Raw genomic sequence first — 18,481 nt, 5'->3', positions numbered from 1 at the left:
AGAATGTCTAACAAAACTTGTATCAATAATAAAGACTCTCTTCTACTTGTTCAGGAAGAGATGTCACCACACCAGTCCCCACCCTCCCTCAATGTGAGTAATTCGTCAGAATAATCATGTTGGTCTCTTGAGTCTCCAGGGAGGCTGCACTGTCACAAAGTGTCATTGGCTCAGGACAGGTTGGTGGAAAAACTGACAGGCCAGTGCTGTAGAGGCTGCTCCTTGTAGAGGTAAGCAGGCTTTAGTCACTCTGTGGAGACTTTTGTGCCTGCTGTTTTGGCCTATTTTGAAAGTGTTCCATGTTTTGAAATCATACTGTAAGGACCTGTATATGATGAGTGTAATGGTGGGCACATAGTAGCATCTCTGACCTAGGCATGTGATGCTGTAAGCAGATCTTTATGGATGAAAACCTTTCTCTCTCCATGCCTCACAGGTGGAGCTGCATGCAAACTTCTCATCTGGAGGTGAACTGCATTCAAACTCTGTCACTGTTTCTGGAGTGGTCAGCTGGAGTGGTGCTGGTAAAATGAATTTAACTGGCACACACAACTGCTCATCATATACCAATTGGGTGGTGAACATTGCAGGTCCTCATTTACTGATGTGCAGAGGCCTAACAGTATCAGTGGCAAAGTATGCATCCACACTGATGTGTATCACATCAGTGCTGCGTTTAGCGTGTGATGTAGCTTCCCCACCATTCCTTTATAGAAGGATGGTAGCTATTGTTGCAAAGATGGTTGCTGCCATGTAGCTGAAGTACCTTGTTAAACTGCAGTGACTCAAACTGGTATCCACAATCAGTTGTAATGGTTTGAGGAATTCCAAACCTCAAAAACCATGTAAGCAACAACACCTTTTGTGGATGCCTCTGTGGAGAGCTTCGGGCCACCTTATAGAATGATCCACTACAGTAATCAGGTAGTGGTGACCAGTGGAGTAAAGTAATGGCACTGCTTTTCCACATAAGAGGGGGTTCCCCCCCCCCCCCACCCCCAGCCCAAAAAACTATAGATGTTTGGAAAAGCTATAGATTTTCAAATTGTTTACAAAAACATCCTTGTTCCCTCCAAAATACTCTCCATTACAACTGATACATTTGTCCCACTGGTGCTTCCACATTTTGAAATGTTTTTTTAGTCATCTTGTAATGGTCGCCTGGTCGTAGATATTGCTAATTGCTATAATCGCACTATTTCACTCCCATTTACGGAGCTTGTTAGCACTTGATGTTAGGTTGGCACCATTAAAATGCATTGTGTTGTGGTAATCGCTGCTACTTGCTGGATCGCTGCTGTGTCTCGATGCTGATGCTGGCTCTAAATCTGGTTGTCTAGGGTTAAAAACATGAGGTCCCGTGTTTTTTATGTGCTTTTGATGATAAAGAACGAGCGAAACCAACAAACATGTAAACTTCAAATATTTATTACTCTGGTGGCCATCTTAATTCCACTGTCCACCAAAGACCATGACTCAACACAAAGTAGCACTTCCTCTGCATGTTCTTTGCATTGTTTATCCACCTCAAACAATAACACACAAACACACTTTACCAAAGTGACATTCCGACTGCCCCCTGACCTTTCTTGCTGCTTGTATTTATAACATTGTCAAAGAACTACTAAAAAGAGATATAGTTTACAAGTCACACGTACACCTGTTATCATAATTTGTGCAGAAAAGTTATTAATTTGCATCAAGTGACATAATTTAACATTTTATTAAAATGACAGACAGATTTGTTGACTTGACAGAATAATTCTCTCTCAGTCTGCCGCTCGTGGTCTCGCGGTAGCGTTCTCGCTTCCCGAGCACAGGGTCCCGGGTTCGATTCCCGGCGGGGTCAGGGATTTTCACCTGCCTCGAGATGACTGGGTGTTTGTGTTGTCCTCATCATTTCATCATCATCCAGGAAAGTGGCGAAATTGGACTGAGCAAAGGTTGGGAAATTGTACGGGCGCTGATAACCACGCAGTTGAGCGCCCCACAAACCAAACATCATCATCTCAGAATAATTCCCTGTTACAAAAAGGCCGTTTTTTAGAAGTTTGTCAATTTACTTCTCTAATTTGCATAAATAAGTAAATAACATGAATTATTAAGAATTACATTGGTTTTTGTCTAAAATAGGATTGCTTACGTGAATACTGAGTGAAAACGCTCCTAGTGAACAAATAGGTTTCACTGGGTGATTTTTATTTAAGGAGATCCAAAATACCTAAGTTGTCCACTATTTTTCATACTTCATATTAATTATTTAAGATGAACTCAGTGTTTTTACATGATGACATTTGCTGTATCAGTGATCAAGTGATATTAACTTTTGTGTGGGTCAGTTATTCAGTATAATTTAATGGGTTGACTGTTTATGGAGACATGTTAACATTGTTAACATACACAATAACTTTTCTATAATCATAAATACTCGTTAAACTAGTTGAATTTGGAGGGTATCGCATACTTCGGTAAAGTAAAGCCTTTAATATGTTCCGTTACAATATCCCCCTCGGGTAATATCATTTACAGAATGTTAATGATATTAGCCGACTAGGACAAATGTGTCAAATGGTTAAAATTTGGAAAAGTACTACTTTAATAATTTTTTTTGTTTTACTATGCATAATGTGTATGTATGCAATGACCGTTACACCATTTCAAAATGACTTTTTCCTGCAAATATTTTAGTTGTGTTGTTTCAAATGCACTTTGTGTTATGCCTCTCAGTATGACAGCATAATAAAAATATTTAGTAATATATGAAAGTAAAAAAAAATGTTAATCTTTGCTCCCAGTGAGCCACATGGAAAATGATCAAAAACAGACACAAATATATCACCTGCGATTTTAAGATATATAAACAATATATGTAAATTATTTCAAAGTCAGTTCTCATTGAGTCACAGATTAATCAATATAATATAAGGAGCATAAATATATTACACAGATGGACAGGTCATATGTCCATAGGAAAATACTGTGATTGTCTGCTCTTTTTGAGCCACATAAAAGAAATGAAAACAAAGAACATAATTATAAGTATGGACATGATATATATAAACACAAACACTAGAGAAGTCACATGTATGAATATAATATGCAATTGAAAAAAAAGGAAGAGTTTTTTAAATATTGTCTCCCATTGAGACACATAGTCAAGACAGTACAAGAACATATTAATACTAAAATTGGACACTTAAATTTGTCACAACATAACACAAACATCAAACTTGGTGAACATCTGATTAGCTGTAGAAATTTGTACACAAATCTTATGCCTAAGAACGCAATAGTATCAAAATGATGGGTCTTGCACAACAATTTTTACATTGTCTTTTATTTGGTGCAATTATGTCCCATATTCAATAATACAAAAAGGAAAGTAATAAATGTTTGTCACCTTCTTGCCCATTGCAAGTAAAGAAGATGTCTCAAAATTTAATATTCAATAGTAACAATAAAAATATAAAAACATTCTCTCAGAGATCTGGAACTTTTCCAAGGTCTGTAGGATGAGTGGTAGTTGCTATTTGACACACCCAGTAAAAACCTTTGCTGATAACATTCTTTATGGAAAATGGGTAAGTAACTGTATTCAAACAGGGAAATGTGCTTCATCATGTTTATATGGTTTCAATTCAGTGATGTTTCTCAATCCAAATAACCTTCTTGATCTGGGAAATATAAGACTATATGCATTAGGATGTGGGCTTTCTTTTATTTCAAATGGACAAATGTCAATGTTTACTTTTACAATGGACAACCTAGCTCAACATCTTTGTCTATTTCAGTATTTTCAAACAATAGATCATTTTCAATTTCTTTAGTTCCTAAGTCTAATGTCTCTTTCCTACACTTAGACACATCCCTCTCTGTTTGCAAAGCATTGACATTTAAACATAAACCTTTGTTTTCATCTGTTCCTTTTAACACTGTGTTGTCACTTAACAAACTACTGTTTTCACCCCCTTTTTTATAAAGTCCACTACGGATTCTTGTCCACCATGTAGGATACAAGGTTGCACTTACCTTTGCTAATTCTTTCCAAAAGGCATCTTTGTTTATACAGTTTCCATAGTTGTTCCACAAAACTTCTAAAAACTTTTCCCCTTTTTCTTGAAAACACACATTTACATTCCATCCCTTTATATTTCCTTTAATATTATTATTACCATTCTCATAGATTAGTGTTTCATTGTTCCCAATAGGCAATAGCTTGTCCTCAGATACACATTCCCTAGTCTGCATTTCACTTAAATTAACCTCATTATTACCCATGTTTGTCACATCACTTACCTTTACCACGTAATCACTTTTCAATTCTTCCTCCACACTCTCATCAATAACATCACTTGATTTAGGATCATTATTTAAATGTCCCTCTATTACTTCTTCCTCCTCCTCCACAACAACCCCATCTTCTGTTTCCCCCCTATGTATCTGAATCTCAGCAATTGAGTCTTTGGCTCCATTAAACACTTCGTCATCCCCCTTCTTATCAAATAACCCCCCCAAAATAGATTCTATTTGTGGTGTGTCTGACTTGTTATTAACACCAGTATCTTTTTCAGCCCAACTATGGAACTCTGCAATACCTTCAACTTCTGCACTTTCACTAACCACCTGTGCTTGAACACTGTTTTCATTAACTGTATCACTTTTACTCATAGTATCCCAAAACCTTTTATTAAATTCTAATTTATTCATTCTAACAACATCAGTATTTTCATGGTACTTACTCTTTACATTGTATCCTCTCCTTTTCCAGTTCTGGTTATGTGTTGTCCTGTCATAATATTGTCTAGCCCCGAAACTACGGACATCTAGTGGGACTGTCCACCGTTTCCCAGCTGGTTCTCTTGGTCTGTCCGTTTGTAGTTGTCGTTTTGTTCACTAGTTTCAACAAACCCCCTTCTATCTTGTTCTCTTCCCCAATACCTATTTCTATCATTCCTGTTATCTCTCATCCATCCTCCCTCCTGTGTATTGTTTCTGAAATCATTTTCATGTCTCCTATCTCCCCTATTTGGAGCATTATTTCCAGAATTTTCAAAGTCTCTCCTCCCATAATAATCTCTATTTACATTCCTGTTCCACCCCCCATACTGGTTGTTGCCAGAGCCAAAACTTTGGTTATTTTCTCTTTCCAAGGCCCTATCTAATCTATCTACAAATTTCAGGAACTCTTCCATTGAATCGTCTGGTCCATGGACCAATTCCCACTGCAGTCTCTCTGGTAACCTTCTTTTTAAAACATCAATTTGTGTCATAATATCAAAAGAGTTATTCAAGTGAGCAAGTTTTTTCAATTGATCTCTGCAAAATTTTTGCATTCCCCCTATTTTCCCTCTATACACTGGTCCATTTAGAAATTCTGACTTTAATCTGGCTTGTATGGATTGTGACCAAAAGTTGCAAATAAACTTAGCTTCAAACTCTTCAAAAGTATTCCAAGAATCATTATTCTCATTTGCCCAGGATAGGGCCTCCCCTTCTAGAAGCTGTTTTACTAACTTGATTGTAAAACATTTGTTTTGACATCAATTCATCTTCCAATTGTGTATATTTAGTGTGTATATTTTCTACTTTTGTATCTACATTAGTGGTATACAGGTTGTATTCATGTTTAAGGTTTTCTGGTGTTTTGTCTATTCTCTGATCTAATCTTTCAACTTCAGTATCTACTCTGTTGTAGATGACAGCTATGCTGTCTGTGTTAGCTTGTATGTTTTCATTTAAACTTTCAACTTTAACTTGAAATTCTTTTCTGAAATGTATCAACTGCTGTCTAGTGTCCTTACTGAGGGTAGTTTTAATTTCCTCACACTTCTCATTGAGATGAGTACTTAATAGATCAAAATTCAAACTTACTTGTTCACTCGACTGTTTAAGTTGCGAGCTTATTTGAGTTGCAAAGTCTGCTAGCCACTCTGTTAAGTTTAATTGTTCACCATCCCCTGGTTCAATTTTTACATTTCCTATGATCTCATCCCTCTCAGGTAGAGACATGTTAACAATTAATTATTTTAAATGACAACAACAACAAAATACCTTGCTTTATGTAGTTATGCTATGATGTCGTGGTCAGTGTTCTTGTTGGCTTTCTTCACTTCTATTCGGTTTTATCGAAGTTGAAGTCTTTATTGATGAATTCCATTGACATAATCCAAACGTTAATCTTCCGAGCGCTGTGATGATTGTTTTTCGAAGTCGCACATACACACGTTTTTTCCATTTGACATATTTTCACTGCAGCCACACTACACAAATAAACTTTTTTGGAATGCTAAGCCCTTACAAAATTTATCGCTGCACTATTATCATCGATGCACTTAAAGATCCCAGATGAGCCTCCACTTTTGTAATGGTCGCCTGGTCGTAGATATTGCTAATTGCTATAATCGCACTATTTCACTCCCATTTACAGAGCTTGTTAGCATTTGATGTTAGGTTGGCACCATTAAAATGCATTGTGTTGTGGTAATTGCTGCTACTTGCTGGATCGCTGCTGTGTCTCGATGCTGATGCTGGCTCTAAATCTGGTTGTCTAGGGTTAAAAACATGAGGTCCCGTGTTTTTTATGTGCTTTTGATGATAAAGAATGAGCGAAACCAACAAATATGTAAACTTCAAATATTTATTACTCTGGTGGCCATCTTAATTCCACTGTCCACCAAAGACCATGACTCAACACAAAGTAGCACTTCCTCTGCATGTTCTTTGCATTGTTTATCCACCTCAAACAATAACACACAAACACACTTTACCAAAGTGACATTCCGACTGCCCCCCGACTGTTCTTGCTGCTTGTATTTATAACATTGTCAAAGAACTACTAAAAAGAGATATAGTTTACAAGTCACATGTACATCTGTTATCATAATTTGTGCAGAAAAGTTATTAATTTGCATCAAGTGACATAATTTAACATGTTATTAAAATGACAGACAGATTTGTTGACTTGACAGAATAATTCTCTGTTACAAAAAGGCCGTTTTTTAGAAGTTTGTCAATTGACTTCTCTAATTTGCATAAATAAGTAAATAACATGAATTATTAAGAATTACATTGGTTTTCATCTAAAATAGGATTGCTTACGTGAATACTGAGTGAAAATGCTCCTAGTGAACAAATAGGTTTCACTGGGTGATTTTTATTTAAGGAGATCCAAAATACCTAAGTTGTCCACTATTTTTCGTACTTCATATTAATTATTTAAGATGAACTCAGTGTTTTTACATGATGACATTTGCTGTATCAGTGATCTAGTGATATTAACTTTTGTGTGGGTCAGTTATTCAGTATAATTTAATGGGTTGACTGTTTATGGAGACATGTTATGCAATCATTGTTAACATACACAATAACTTTTCTATAATCATAAAAACTCGTTAAACTAGTTGAATTTGGAGGGTATCGCATACTTCGGTAAAGTAAAGCCTTTAATATGTTCCGTTACAATCTTTAGAAATGATTGACTGCTTCTCCCTCAATTTTTCCTTGTCCTCTTCATTGTTGTCAAATCACATCCTTTCATGTCCGTTTTCATGTGGGGAAATAAGAAAAAGTTGCATAGAGCCATGTCAGGTGAGTAACGTGCATGGGGCAGCAGAACCATGCCATTTTTATCAAAAACTGTCTAAGAGATGGCTGTGTGTGCAGGTGCATTGTCATGGTGGAAGAACCAGACTCCTTTCTGCCACAAATTTAGTCTTTTGTGACAAACACTGTTGTGCAATCATCTTAAGACTTCCAAATAAAAGGTTTGATTAATGGTCTGACCTGAGGGAACAAACTCAGAATGACTCAGGCAGTTGGATCTCCAGAACAAGGTTTGTCATCAGTCGACATGTCGCCATTTTTAAACTGAGCAAACCACTAGTGCACTTGATTTTTTTCCCATATCATCAGCTTGTTATGCTGTTTTCAACATTAAAACAATTTCAGCAGTTTTTTAACTGAGTAGAAAACAAAATATCCCAGCTGCACATTGTTCTCTTAAACTTGCCATCATAAAAAATGAAAGAAGAACAAACCGGCGCTAGCAAAAACAACCACAGCAGATGAACAGAATAGGCCAGGTTAACAGCACAGGTGGCATTGAACTGAGAATGAGTTGCACTATACATGCCTAGTGGCAGAAATGCTTACTACACAAGCTCTCCTCATGCAATGTTGTTCCAGTTTCTTTTGGGTACCCCTCATATAAACATGAAAACCTTCCATTTGGCAATGGAAAATCTGCAGTCGGTATGGAGGTATGTCAGCTGACTTCCCTGCATTACCAGTGGAGGCAGGAGCATGCTAAGCTCAGCAGTCCCTCTGGATTCCTGGACACACCAAGTTGCTTGCCAATAATTTTAGTATTGCCTGGGTGAGCCAAATTATGCAGTGCTCAGAAAACTATGCACCAAGATTCTGAGGGGACTGTACTGGCATTGCTTGTCCCAGTATTTGTCACATCAGGTACTCATGGCACAATTTGAGAAAGCAATACACTCCTGGAAATGGAAAAAAGAACACATTGACACCGGTGTGTCAGACCCACCATACTTGCTCCGGACACTGCGAGAGGGCTGTACAAGCAATGATCACACGCACGGCACAGCGGACACACCAGGAACCGCGGTGTTGGCCATCGAATGGCGCTAGCTGTGCAGCATTTATGCACCGCCGCCGTCAGTGTCAGCCAGTTTGCCGTGGCATACGGAGCTCCATCGCAGTCTTTAACACTGGTAGCATGCCACGACAGCATGGACGTGAACCGTATGTGCAGTTGACGGACTTTGAGCGAGGGCGTATAGTGGGCATGCGGGAGGCCAGGTGGACGTACTGCCGAATTGCTCAACACGTGGGGCGTGAGGTCTCCACAGTACATCGATGTTGTCGCCAGTGGTCGGCGGAAGGTGCACGTGCCCGTCGACCTGGGACCGGACCGCAGCGACGCACGGATGCACGCCAAGACCGTAGGATCCTACGCAGTGCCGTAGGGGACCGCACCGCCACTTCCCAGCAAATTAGGGACACTGTTGCTCCTGGGGTATCGGCGAGGACCATTCGCAACCGTCTCCATGAAGCTGTGCTACGGTCCCGCACACCGTTAGGCCGTCTTCCGCTCACGCCCCAACATCGTGCAGCCCGCCTCCAGTGGTGTCGCGACAGGTGTGAATGGAGGGACGAATGGAGACGTGTCGTCTTCAGCAATGAGAGTCGCTTCTGCCTTGGTGCCAATGATGGTCGTATGCGTGTTTGGCGCTGTGCAGGTGAGTGCCACAATCAGGACTGCATACGACCGAGGCACACAGGGCCAACACCCGGCATCACGGTGTGGGGAGCGATCTCCTACACTTGCCGTACACCACTGGTGATCGTCGAGGGGACACTGAATAGTGCACGGTACATCCAAACCGTCATCGAACCCATCGTTCTACCATTCCTAGACCGGCAAGGGAACTTGCTGTTTCAACAGGACAATGCACGTCCGCATGTATCCCGTGCCACCCAACGTGCTCTAGAAGGTGTAAGTCAACTACCCTGGCCAGCAAGATCTCCGGATCTGTCCCCCATTGAGCATGTTTGGGACTGGATGAAGCGTCGTCTCACGCGGTCTGCACATCCAGCACGAACGCTGGTCCAACTGAGGCGCCAGGTGGAAATGGCATGGCAAGCTGTTCCACAGGACTACATCCAGCATCTCTACGATCGTCTCCATGGGAGAATAGCGGCCTGCATTGCTGCGAAAGGTGGATATACACTGTACTAGTGCCGACATTGTGCATGCTCTGTTGCCTGTGTCTATGTGCCTGTGGTTCTGTCAGTGTGATCATGTGATGTATCTGACCCCAGGAATGTGTCAATAAAGTTTCCCCTTCCTGGGACAATGAATTCACGGTGTTCTTATTTCAATTTCCAGGAGTGTATGTTGCACCTGCAGGACCATGTATTCACTTTGGAGTAAGTCGTGGGGTTACTGTGTACTCTTGTTGCTTGGTTGCTCTATCAACCCAGGGGTCTGCCTGGAGACTGATGCAGTTTCGTGGCAAGCAGTCAGTGACAATGATCTTTCTACATGAATTTTGCCACAAATTGGTTGTAAACTAGGCTATATATTCTACTTGTTTACAACACTGCTATGGTGAGCCATGAACCATTGACATAGGAAAAAACAAGTTAGTGGTTTGTGGTCAGTAAAAACTACAAATTTTCTTCTTTTCACAAAGAATCAAAAATGTTTAATGGTCATGTAGATCACCAGCAATTCGTAATCAGTAGCAGTCCCTTTCTTCTGCCGTGGCATAAGGCTCTCCGAGTTGACAAACATTGCTCTAAAGACACCTCTTACTATTACAGTACCTGCATTTTGATATAATTATTACAAAATTTTACTTTAATAATTTGATGTTTTAACACCTATTGTAATATTACCTACTACTAACAAATTAAATAGTTAAAAATATTTCTGACCAATTTAACAATATGTAGTTGTATTCATTTATATATGAGGCACCTGTGTACATCACAAACAGAACTGATCAGTTACAACTGAACAAGCTGAATCACAACATAGGTCCCATGTGTTGTGTACTGATTTGTATTTTAATATATGAGTGTTTATTATACCATTCATTTGAATACTGACCCTCTCTAGTTACCAAACCAATCCACTACACCAGGTCATGCCTGTTAGCATCTTAACCCTTTAACTGCTCTGGATGTGTTAATGGGCATGCCTTTGTACCTGTCCCTGTGTGCTCTGAACATGTTTACACACGCCACAAGTCCTTCTACTTTGTTCATTGTAAGTTTTGGCCTCTTTTCACAGATATATCTGGATAATACATTTGCTGCAATGAATTTGATGCCTCATCTGTTATGATTTACTCAGTTTCCTCTTTATCAACTGTAGTGTTTTGTACAAAATTTTCTTGAATTCAAAGTCTTTGACATTATGATGTATCAAGCAGGCTTTGCAGTAGAATGTTAATTGTAGTGTCATTCCTATTATTCATGTTGACACACTTTCTGCATTTGTCCTTGTGAATTAGTGTTATTCAAATTAGTTAATCTTTATTTGTGCTGAATGTGTTCAGCACTTATTAACTTAATACCCACTTTCATTTTACATATTAGATTGCTATTGTTATAAGTTCTGAAAAGATTGCATAATGCATTTGTTGTTTGGTACAACTTACTTAATGCCACTCTGATAGTCAAATCCAATTACATACCCAACTGCCCTTTTAGTAGATATTTGGAATACACATGTCATTATCGCTTGTATTCATTCCCCACAGGAGTGTTTATTTTGACAGCACACAGACTCAGAATTAACTCCCACAGTTAGAAAAAAATTAAAAACCTCTAACCTGTAAGCTTGAATGTTTTAGCAATAAATAAATACTATTTCTTAGAAATAACATCCTTACATTCTGATGAGGAAGTCAAAAATATTTATAAGTCAATACAATGCTTATTGTAGTTCAGATGTTTATGTATTTGTGTGTGTTAACAGTTGCCGAGAGAGATCATTCTGATACTGACTGCCTTGTTGTGGCTGTGCTCACACATGGGAATGATAGAGGAGGCCTGGCTGCTTATGATGACTGGTACACTGAAGAAGAATTGATTGGATCTTTCACATCCAATAAATGTCTTTCACTTACAGGAAAGCCGAAATTATTTTTTATTCAGGTAATAGAGCTCTTATATTGGAAGACATATGATACATAATTCTGCAGGAAATAAAAGTGTTCGAAATAATGATGTTAAGATTACTGTGACTTTGAAATGCCACTGAACTGAATTAGATTTTTGTTGGTCCCAGAAATCCCACTGTGTGTTGTTACACGTAGATATGTGACAAGTCATAATTATCATTTACATGAATATTATAACTAACTCATAACAAAACAACTGTTACCTTTGTAGAATCAATAAGTCATTTAAAAACTTACGGAATTTAACAAAACATTCAACTTGGTTATTTTAAATTCATAATCATAAAAATTATAATAATAAAACATTTAACTTGATTATGAAAAGGAGAGTTGCCACTTACCATATAGCGGAAATACTGAGTTGCAGACAGGTGCAGCAAAAAGACTGTCACAAATAAAGCTTTTGGCCCATAGTCCTTTGTCAAAAATAGATCCAAGCAAATGCAACTAACACACACACACACACACACACACACACACACACAAATAATCAAGCAAATGCAACTAACACACACGAGTGCAGTCTTAGGCAACTGTAGCTACAAGTGTGGCTACAGTTGCCTGAAATGGCAGCCATGCTTGTACAAGTAGCATTTGCATGAGTGTGTGTGTGTGTGTGTGTGTGTGTGTGGGTGTGTGTGAGTGCGCGCGCATGTGCATGTGTGTCTGTCATCTATTTTTTAAGAAGGCCTTACAGGCCGAAAGCTTTATCTGTGACAGTCTTTTTGTTATGCCTATCTGCAACTCAGTATCTCCGCTACATGGTGAGTGGCAACTTTCCTTTTCATAATATTGTTACATTTCATACTGGATTTTCCACTGTTTGATAAACATTTAACTTGGTTATTTTAAACTCATAATAAGAAAAATTGCGTTTACATATGTGGAATGAAATAAATTAGCTATAACTAATGGTATAAGGGGCAGTCAAACGGAAAAAGTACAGATGGAAAAAAGTTAAGTAAGCTGTTTAATATTTCGAAAGTAATCGCCATAACTGTATATACATTTATCCTACTGTGAGACAAGATGGTCAATGCCTCTGTGGAAAAATGTTTACACATGCCTACAAAACCATGTATGTACTCAGGTGTGCACCTCTTCATCCAAAGCAAATCAACAGCCTCGAATGTCTTTCTTATGAGAAGGATAGCTGCTGCTCACCATATTGTGGAGATTCTGAGTCGCAGATAGGCGCAATGAAAGGACTGTCAGAAAGTGAGATTCCATCTAACAAGGCCTTTGTTAAAAACAGACAACATGTACACACACACACACACACACACACACACACACACACACACACACACACACATGCAACTCACACACTCACATGACCACTGGCTGTTGAAGCCAGACTGAGAGCTCCAGTGCATGATGGAAGATGCAAGCGGGTGGTGGGGTAAGGAGGAGGCTAGGGCAGGGAGATGGAGGGGGAGGAGGAGAGGGAGAGGGAGAGGGAGAGGGAGAGGGAGAGGGAGAGGGAGAGGGAGAGGGAGAGGGAGAGGGAGAGGGAGAGGGAGAGGGAGAGGGAGAGGGAGAGGGTGAGGGAGAGGGAGAGGGAGAGGGAGAGGGAGGAATAGCAGGGTAGTGGTTGGAGATGGTAAAGTGCTGCTTCTGGGAGCTTTCAGGAATGAGGTGGAGAGAGGGTAGGGCAGCTAGGTGCAGTTGGCAGGTTAGACAGAGAGTGAGAGGGAGGGGGGCTAGGGGGGGGGGTAGTGGAAAAGGAGAGAAGTAAAAAGACTGAAGGCTACGTAATGCTGGAATGAGAACTGGGAAGGGACTAGATTGGCAAGGGCAATGACTAATGAAAATTGAAGCCAGGAGGCAGGAGGGTTATGGGAACATAGGATATGTTGCAGGGAGAGTTCCCACCTGCGCAATTCAGAAAAGCTGGTGTTTGTAGGAAGGATCCAGATGTTACAGGCTATGAAGCAATCATTGAAATGAAGAATGTCATGTTGGGCAGCATGCTCGGAAACTGGGTGTCCATCTCTTTCTTGGCCACAGTCTTGTTGGTGGGCATTCATGTGGACAGACAGATTGTTGGTTGTCATGCCCCTGTAGAATGCAGGTTAACTTGAAGATCACATGGTTGGTGTCACTGGTAGCCCTGACTTTGATGGGATCAGTGATGCCTGTGACCTGACTGGAGTTACTGGTGATGGGGGGATGAATGGGACAGGTCTTGCATCTAGGTCTGTTACAAGGAGCCATCAGCCAAGGGGTTGAGAGCAGGGGTTGTGGGGAATGGATGAGGATATTGCGTAGGTTCAATGGTCAGCAGAATACCATTGTGAGAGGGGTGGGAAGGATAGTGGGTAGGACATTCCTCATTTCAGGGCACGATGAGAGGTAGTCGAAACCCTGGTGTAGGATGTGATTCAATTGCTCCAGTCCCAAGTGGTACTGAGTCAGAAGGGAAACGATCCTCTGTGACCAGACAGTGGTACTTTGGGAGATGATGGGTGACTGGAGAGATAAGGTACTGGAGATTTGTTTTTCTACAAGGCTGGGAGGGTCTGTGCAGGCCTCAGTGAGACCCTTGGTATATTTTGAGAGGGACCGCTTGTCACTACAGATGCAGTGTTCGTGGGTGGGTAGGCTGTATGGAACATACTTCTTTGTGTGGAATGGCTGGCAACTGGTAGGTGGTAGGTTTGATGTGGACAGAGGTACTGATGTAGCCATCTTTGAAGTGGAGATCAATCTTGAGGAAGGTGGCTTCTTGGGTTGAGGAGAACCAGGTGAAGTGAATAGGAGAGAAGGTATTGAGGTTCTGGAGGAACGTAGTTAGGGTGCCCCCCCCCCCCCCCCAATCTAGATCATGAAGATGTCATCAATTAATCTGAACCAGGTGAGGGGTATGGGATTCTGAGTATTTAGGAAGGATTGCTCTAGATGGCCCATGTATAGGTTGGCATAGGATGGTGTCATGTGGGTGCCCATAGCCATACCCTGGATTTGTTTGTAGGGCCATATCCTACGTGAGTGACAGAAGCGAGTGACAGCGAGCAACTTCTGGATATGCAACACTCCAGCAACAAGCAGCAGCATCGGGCAAAAAGCTCAGGTGCCCTGCTTGTGAGCGACCATGTCACGCTACAAGATGGCTGCTTAGAGCCAACCAGCTGTTTCTATAGAATGGCATCCCTAAACTGTAGAATATTGTAGCCGGAGAGTAAGGCTACTGAGTCAGGTTTACTTAAGAAAATAAAGCAAAAAGGAATGCTGTGCATGAAATTTACAAAGGGAGGAATCTCCATGGAGAATTTCATAAATATCATCAACTATGAAGATCACCAGATAAATTCTTCAAACACACATGAATGAGCAGAGGATCATTTGACTATCTCATCAATAAATTAAATATGAATACTTTTTTACATGATCAACAACTTTTAACAGCCAATAAATGTGGAGCAATGACTACTACATGACTGACTATGCTAAATACAAATATATGTTCATGGATTGATTCCAGTTAAAAGCTAGCCATGATGCAGGAGTAGCATATACAGTTCATGATCACGTGTTATGGCCAGGTCCTGGGTTCGACTCTGGATCGGTTTTGTATTTTTACTGACTCAGTTACAATTCTGTATACTAAGTTTTGTGTACACTGTTTACACTGCATTCCTAAGCATATTTTCAAGGTCTTGCCAAAGAACTTGATCTTCACACCTGTCCCAGTATATCACACACATTTAATTCCTAATAAATTACAATGAACCAAGAAATTTTACAGATATTTGATGTTGTGAACGTAATTCATCAGCAGTCAATGTTAAGGCCAAGTGTTTCAATTACTCTAAATAATCTGTAAAAGTAAAGCTTACAAAATTTTTGAAAAGAAAGTCAAACGTTTTGATTAATGATTTGTCGAAAGGTATGAAATAAAAAATATTAGAGAAACATTTGGTGCACTTCATTTTCTGTTCATGATTTAGAGCATCATTCAAAGGCACGTAGAATGTTTCTCTGATCTACTTATTTCTTTTACACAAATCATTTCATAAAATATTTGACTGATTTCTTTCATTTTTTAATTTCAAGTTTTATTCAAAAAGCATGTTCTTAAACTGACTCCTCATTTGCCTTCCTAATGTACTTGATTCGAAGGAAGCCTTTTTGACATTTAAATACCACACCAATGTATCTTTCATGTGCAAAATAGCTAGGTCTTGAACAGATGAAATTTTTGACACTTAATTTAGAACAGCTTTTTGTGAAATATTTCAATTTTTCCTCAGCTTATTAATTAAGTTTTCATTAATTACCCTTACTACGTTCAAGCAGTTAAATATTTTCATGCCAAACTAGACCTCATGTTGGTCACTTTGATACCCCATTTACCTGTTTCTCTCCCTTTGTTTGGCTATGAAAATTTGGACAAAACCTCATGGTGTAAGTTATAGGGAGTCTTGTTTTCGCTCTGCTCACACGTTTACAAAAACATATTGAGTGTTAATCATATGATAAAATAGTCCTTCCTGCATGTTGTCATTTCCAAAATTCGTCATTTTGCTATCTTGAACCTTTTATGAGATATGACGATTTTTACCACTTGATTCCCGAAATGCAGGAAGGGTCAGACGCACCGCGAGCGACCCATCCACAGATATGACAACCAATATCTCAAGAATGAAAAGAGATATCATTCCAGTCTCAACTTTAAATACAATTTAGATATAATGGCTACATTTCATACCCAATTATGTATGGCCTTAAATGAACTATACGGAAAGTCTACACAGTGTGATTTTACCTCTGCAAATTCTTAAAAATTTTGTGCAGCCATGTATTCAATTTCATGCAGCACAGTAACTATGACAAATAATGTAAATAAATTCAGACCTTTATTGTTTAAAGAGATCAAGCTATAGGCTGTGGAAGAATCAAATTTTTTCACCAAATTGTTTTCTTAAAATCTGATGTTAAGTAATTCATAGCTGCTTTGCTGAGAAGACATGTGGCTGTTGCTCTCTGTTGCATGTGCTGCAGTGACGAGATTCAAACATGTTTGAATTCAAGCATTGCCAGTTGCAGCAGGAGACAGGCAGTGACACAGACATCACATACGTAGGACACTTCCGTAACTACACATATGGTCGTGTTTTGTCGCCTGAAGCTGTCGCACGCTGTCACTCGCTTCTGTCGCTCACACAGGACATGGCCTAGGTAGTGCCTTCAAAGGAGAAGTATTTGTGGGTGAGGATATTGTTGGTCATGGCATCTAAGAATAAGATTGTTGGTCAGGAATGTGTTGGGCTTTGGGAAAGTAAATGTTCAATAGCAGTTAGGCCATGGGCATTAAGGATGTTAGTGTAAAGGGAGGTGGCATCAATAGTGATGAGCAGTGCACCATGTGGTAAAGGAACAGGAACTGTGGAGAGTTGGTGGAGGAAATGGTTGGTATCATTTATATAGGAGGGTAGGTTGCAGGCAATAGGCTGAAGTTGTTGATCTACAAGAGCAGAGATTCTCTCAGTGCGGCCACAGTAACCGGCCACAATGGTGCATCCTGGGTGGTTGGGTTTATGGACTTTAGGAAGCATGTAGAATGTAGGAATGCGGGGATTGGTAGGGGTGAGGAGGGAGATGGACTCTGGGCAGCGGTTCTGGGATGGGCCTAAGAATTTGAGGAAAGACTTGAGATCTGGCTGCCGCCCTTCCTTCCACAATGACTACCATCTGCTCCAATTCCATCAATCCTTAACCATCACTAGGAACAAGAAACAAGAGTAGTAGTAGTAGTAAACTGGTAGTTCCAGTCATTACTCATTACTGGAGCACTTAGAGTAGCACAGACCAATATACTTGGAACAGGCCAATCAAGGTGGTCCCACAGAGTCTCAATTGGGCTTAAATCAGAGGAGTGTGGTGACAAGCGGAGTATAGAAAACTTATTCCAGTGCTCTTCAAACTATGTATGTACACTGCGAGCTGTGTGACACATTGAATTGCTCTGCTGGTAGGTGCCATCATGCTGAAGAAAAACAAACTGCATGTAGAGGTAGATATGGTCCACAAGGGTAGATGCAAACTTGTGTTGATCCATTGTGCCTTCCAGAATGATGAGCTCGTGAAGCGAATGCCACAAAAACATTCCTCAGACCATTGAGCACCCTCCCTCAGCTTACACCTCTCTGATGGTCCATCACTCATTTGTCCAATGGAGCATGAAACGTGATTCATCTGGAAAGGCCACAAGTCACCACTCAGTGGATGTCCAGTTGTCGTATAGGTGTGCAAATTCCAACCTTTGTTGCTGATGAATAGCTGTCAGTACTGGTGCATGAAACAGGTGCCTCCAGCAGAGGCCCATTCTCAGCAATGTTCACTGAATGGTCATTGAGGGGACTTTTTAGGTAACCCCTTGGTTTATCTGGTCAGGCAGTTGCTCAACAGCTGCAAGTATATTTGACAGTCCCCATCAACACAGCTGTAATTCAGCCCTGTCATCTATGGCCCTTGGTGCACCATTGCTGCCTTGGCACCAGTTTTGGATAGCACCATTTTACCATTTAACTGTTGTAGTCACTTGAACAGATTACAAAGTTAGCGATTTCAGAAATGCTTCCACTCTTGGTCTGAAAGTGAATGATGCTCCATTTCCACATTACGACAACAACTGCACTGTTTCCACATCCCAGTGACATGCTTTATATACCCTCCATTGCTGGTGCTACCAAGTGGCATCCGTGAGTGGTTATTGGAAGTTGACATTGAACATAGGCAGTTGTGACATTAATGTGACTTGA

General features: G+C 40.2%; 1 protein-coding gene across 1 annotated transcript in view; it reads left to right on the top strand.

The window, feature by feature from the left end:
- LOC126161562 (caspase-1-like) overlaps positions 1–18,481 on the top strand; it is a 135,816-nt gene that overhangs the window by 91,939 nt on the left and 25,396 nt on the right. Inside the window, exon 4 of the mRNA XM_049917502.1 lies at positions 11,513–11,691. Coding sequence (XP_049773459.1) covers positions 11,513–11,691 — 179 coding nt within the window. The remainder of the gene's footprint in view (positions 1–11,512; positions 11,692–18,481) is intronic.

This window comes from Schistocerca cancellata, chromosome 2 (assembly GCF_023864275.1).
Source record: "Schistocerca cancellata isolate TAMUIC-IGC-003103 chromosome 2, iqSchCanc2.1, whole genome shotgun sequence".
In the NCBI taxonomy this organism is placed as follows: Eukaryota; Metazoa; Arthropoda; class Insecta; order Orthoptera; family Acrididae; genus Schistocerca; species Schistocerca cancellata.
The sequence above is the reverse complement of the archived record's forward strand: the minus strand, read 5'-3'. Positions and strand labels throughout refer to the sequence as shown.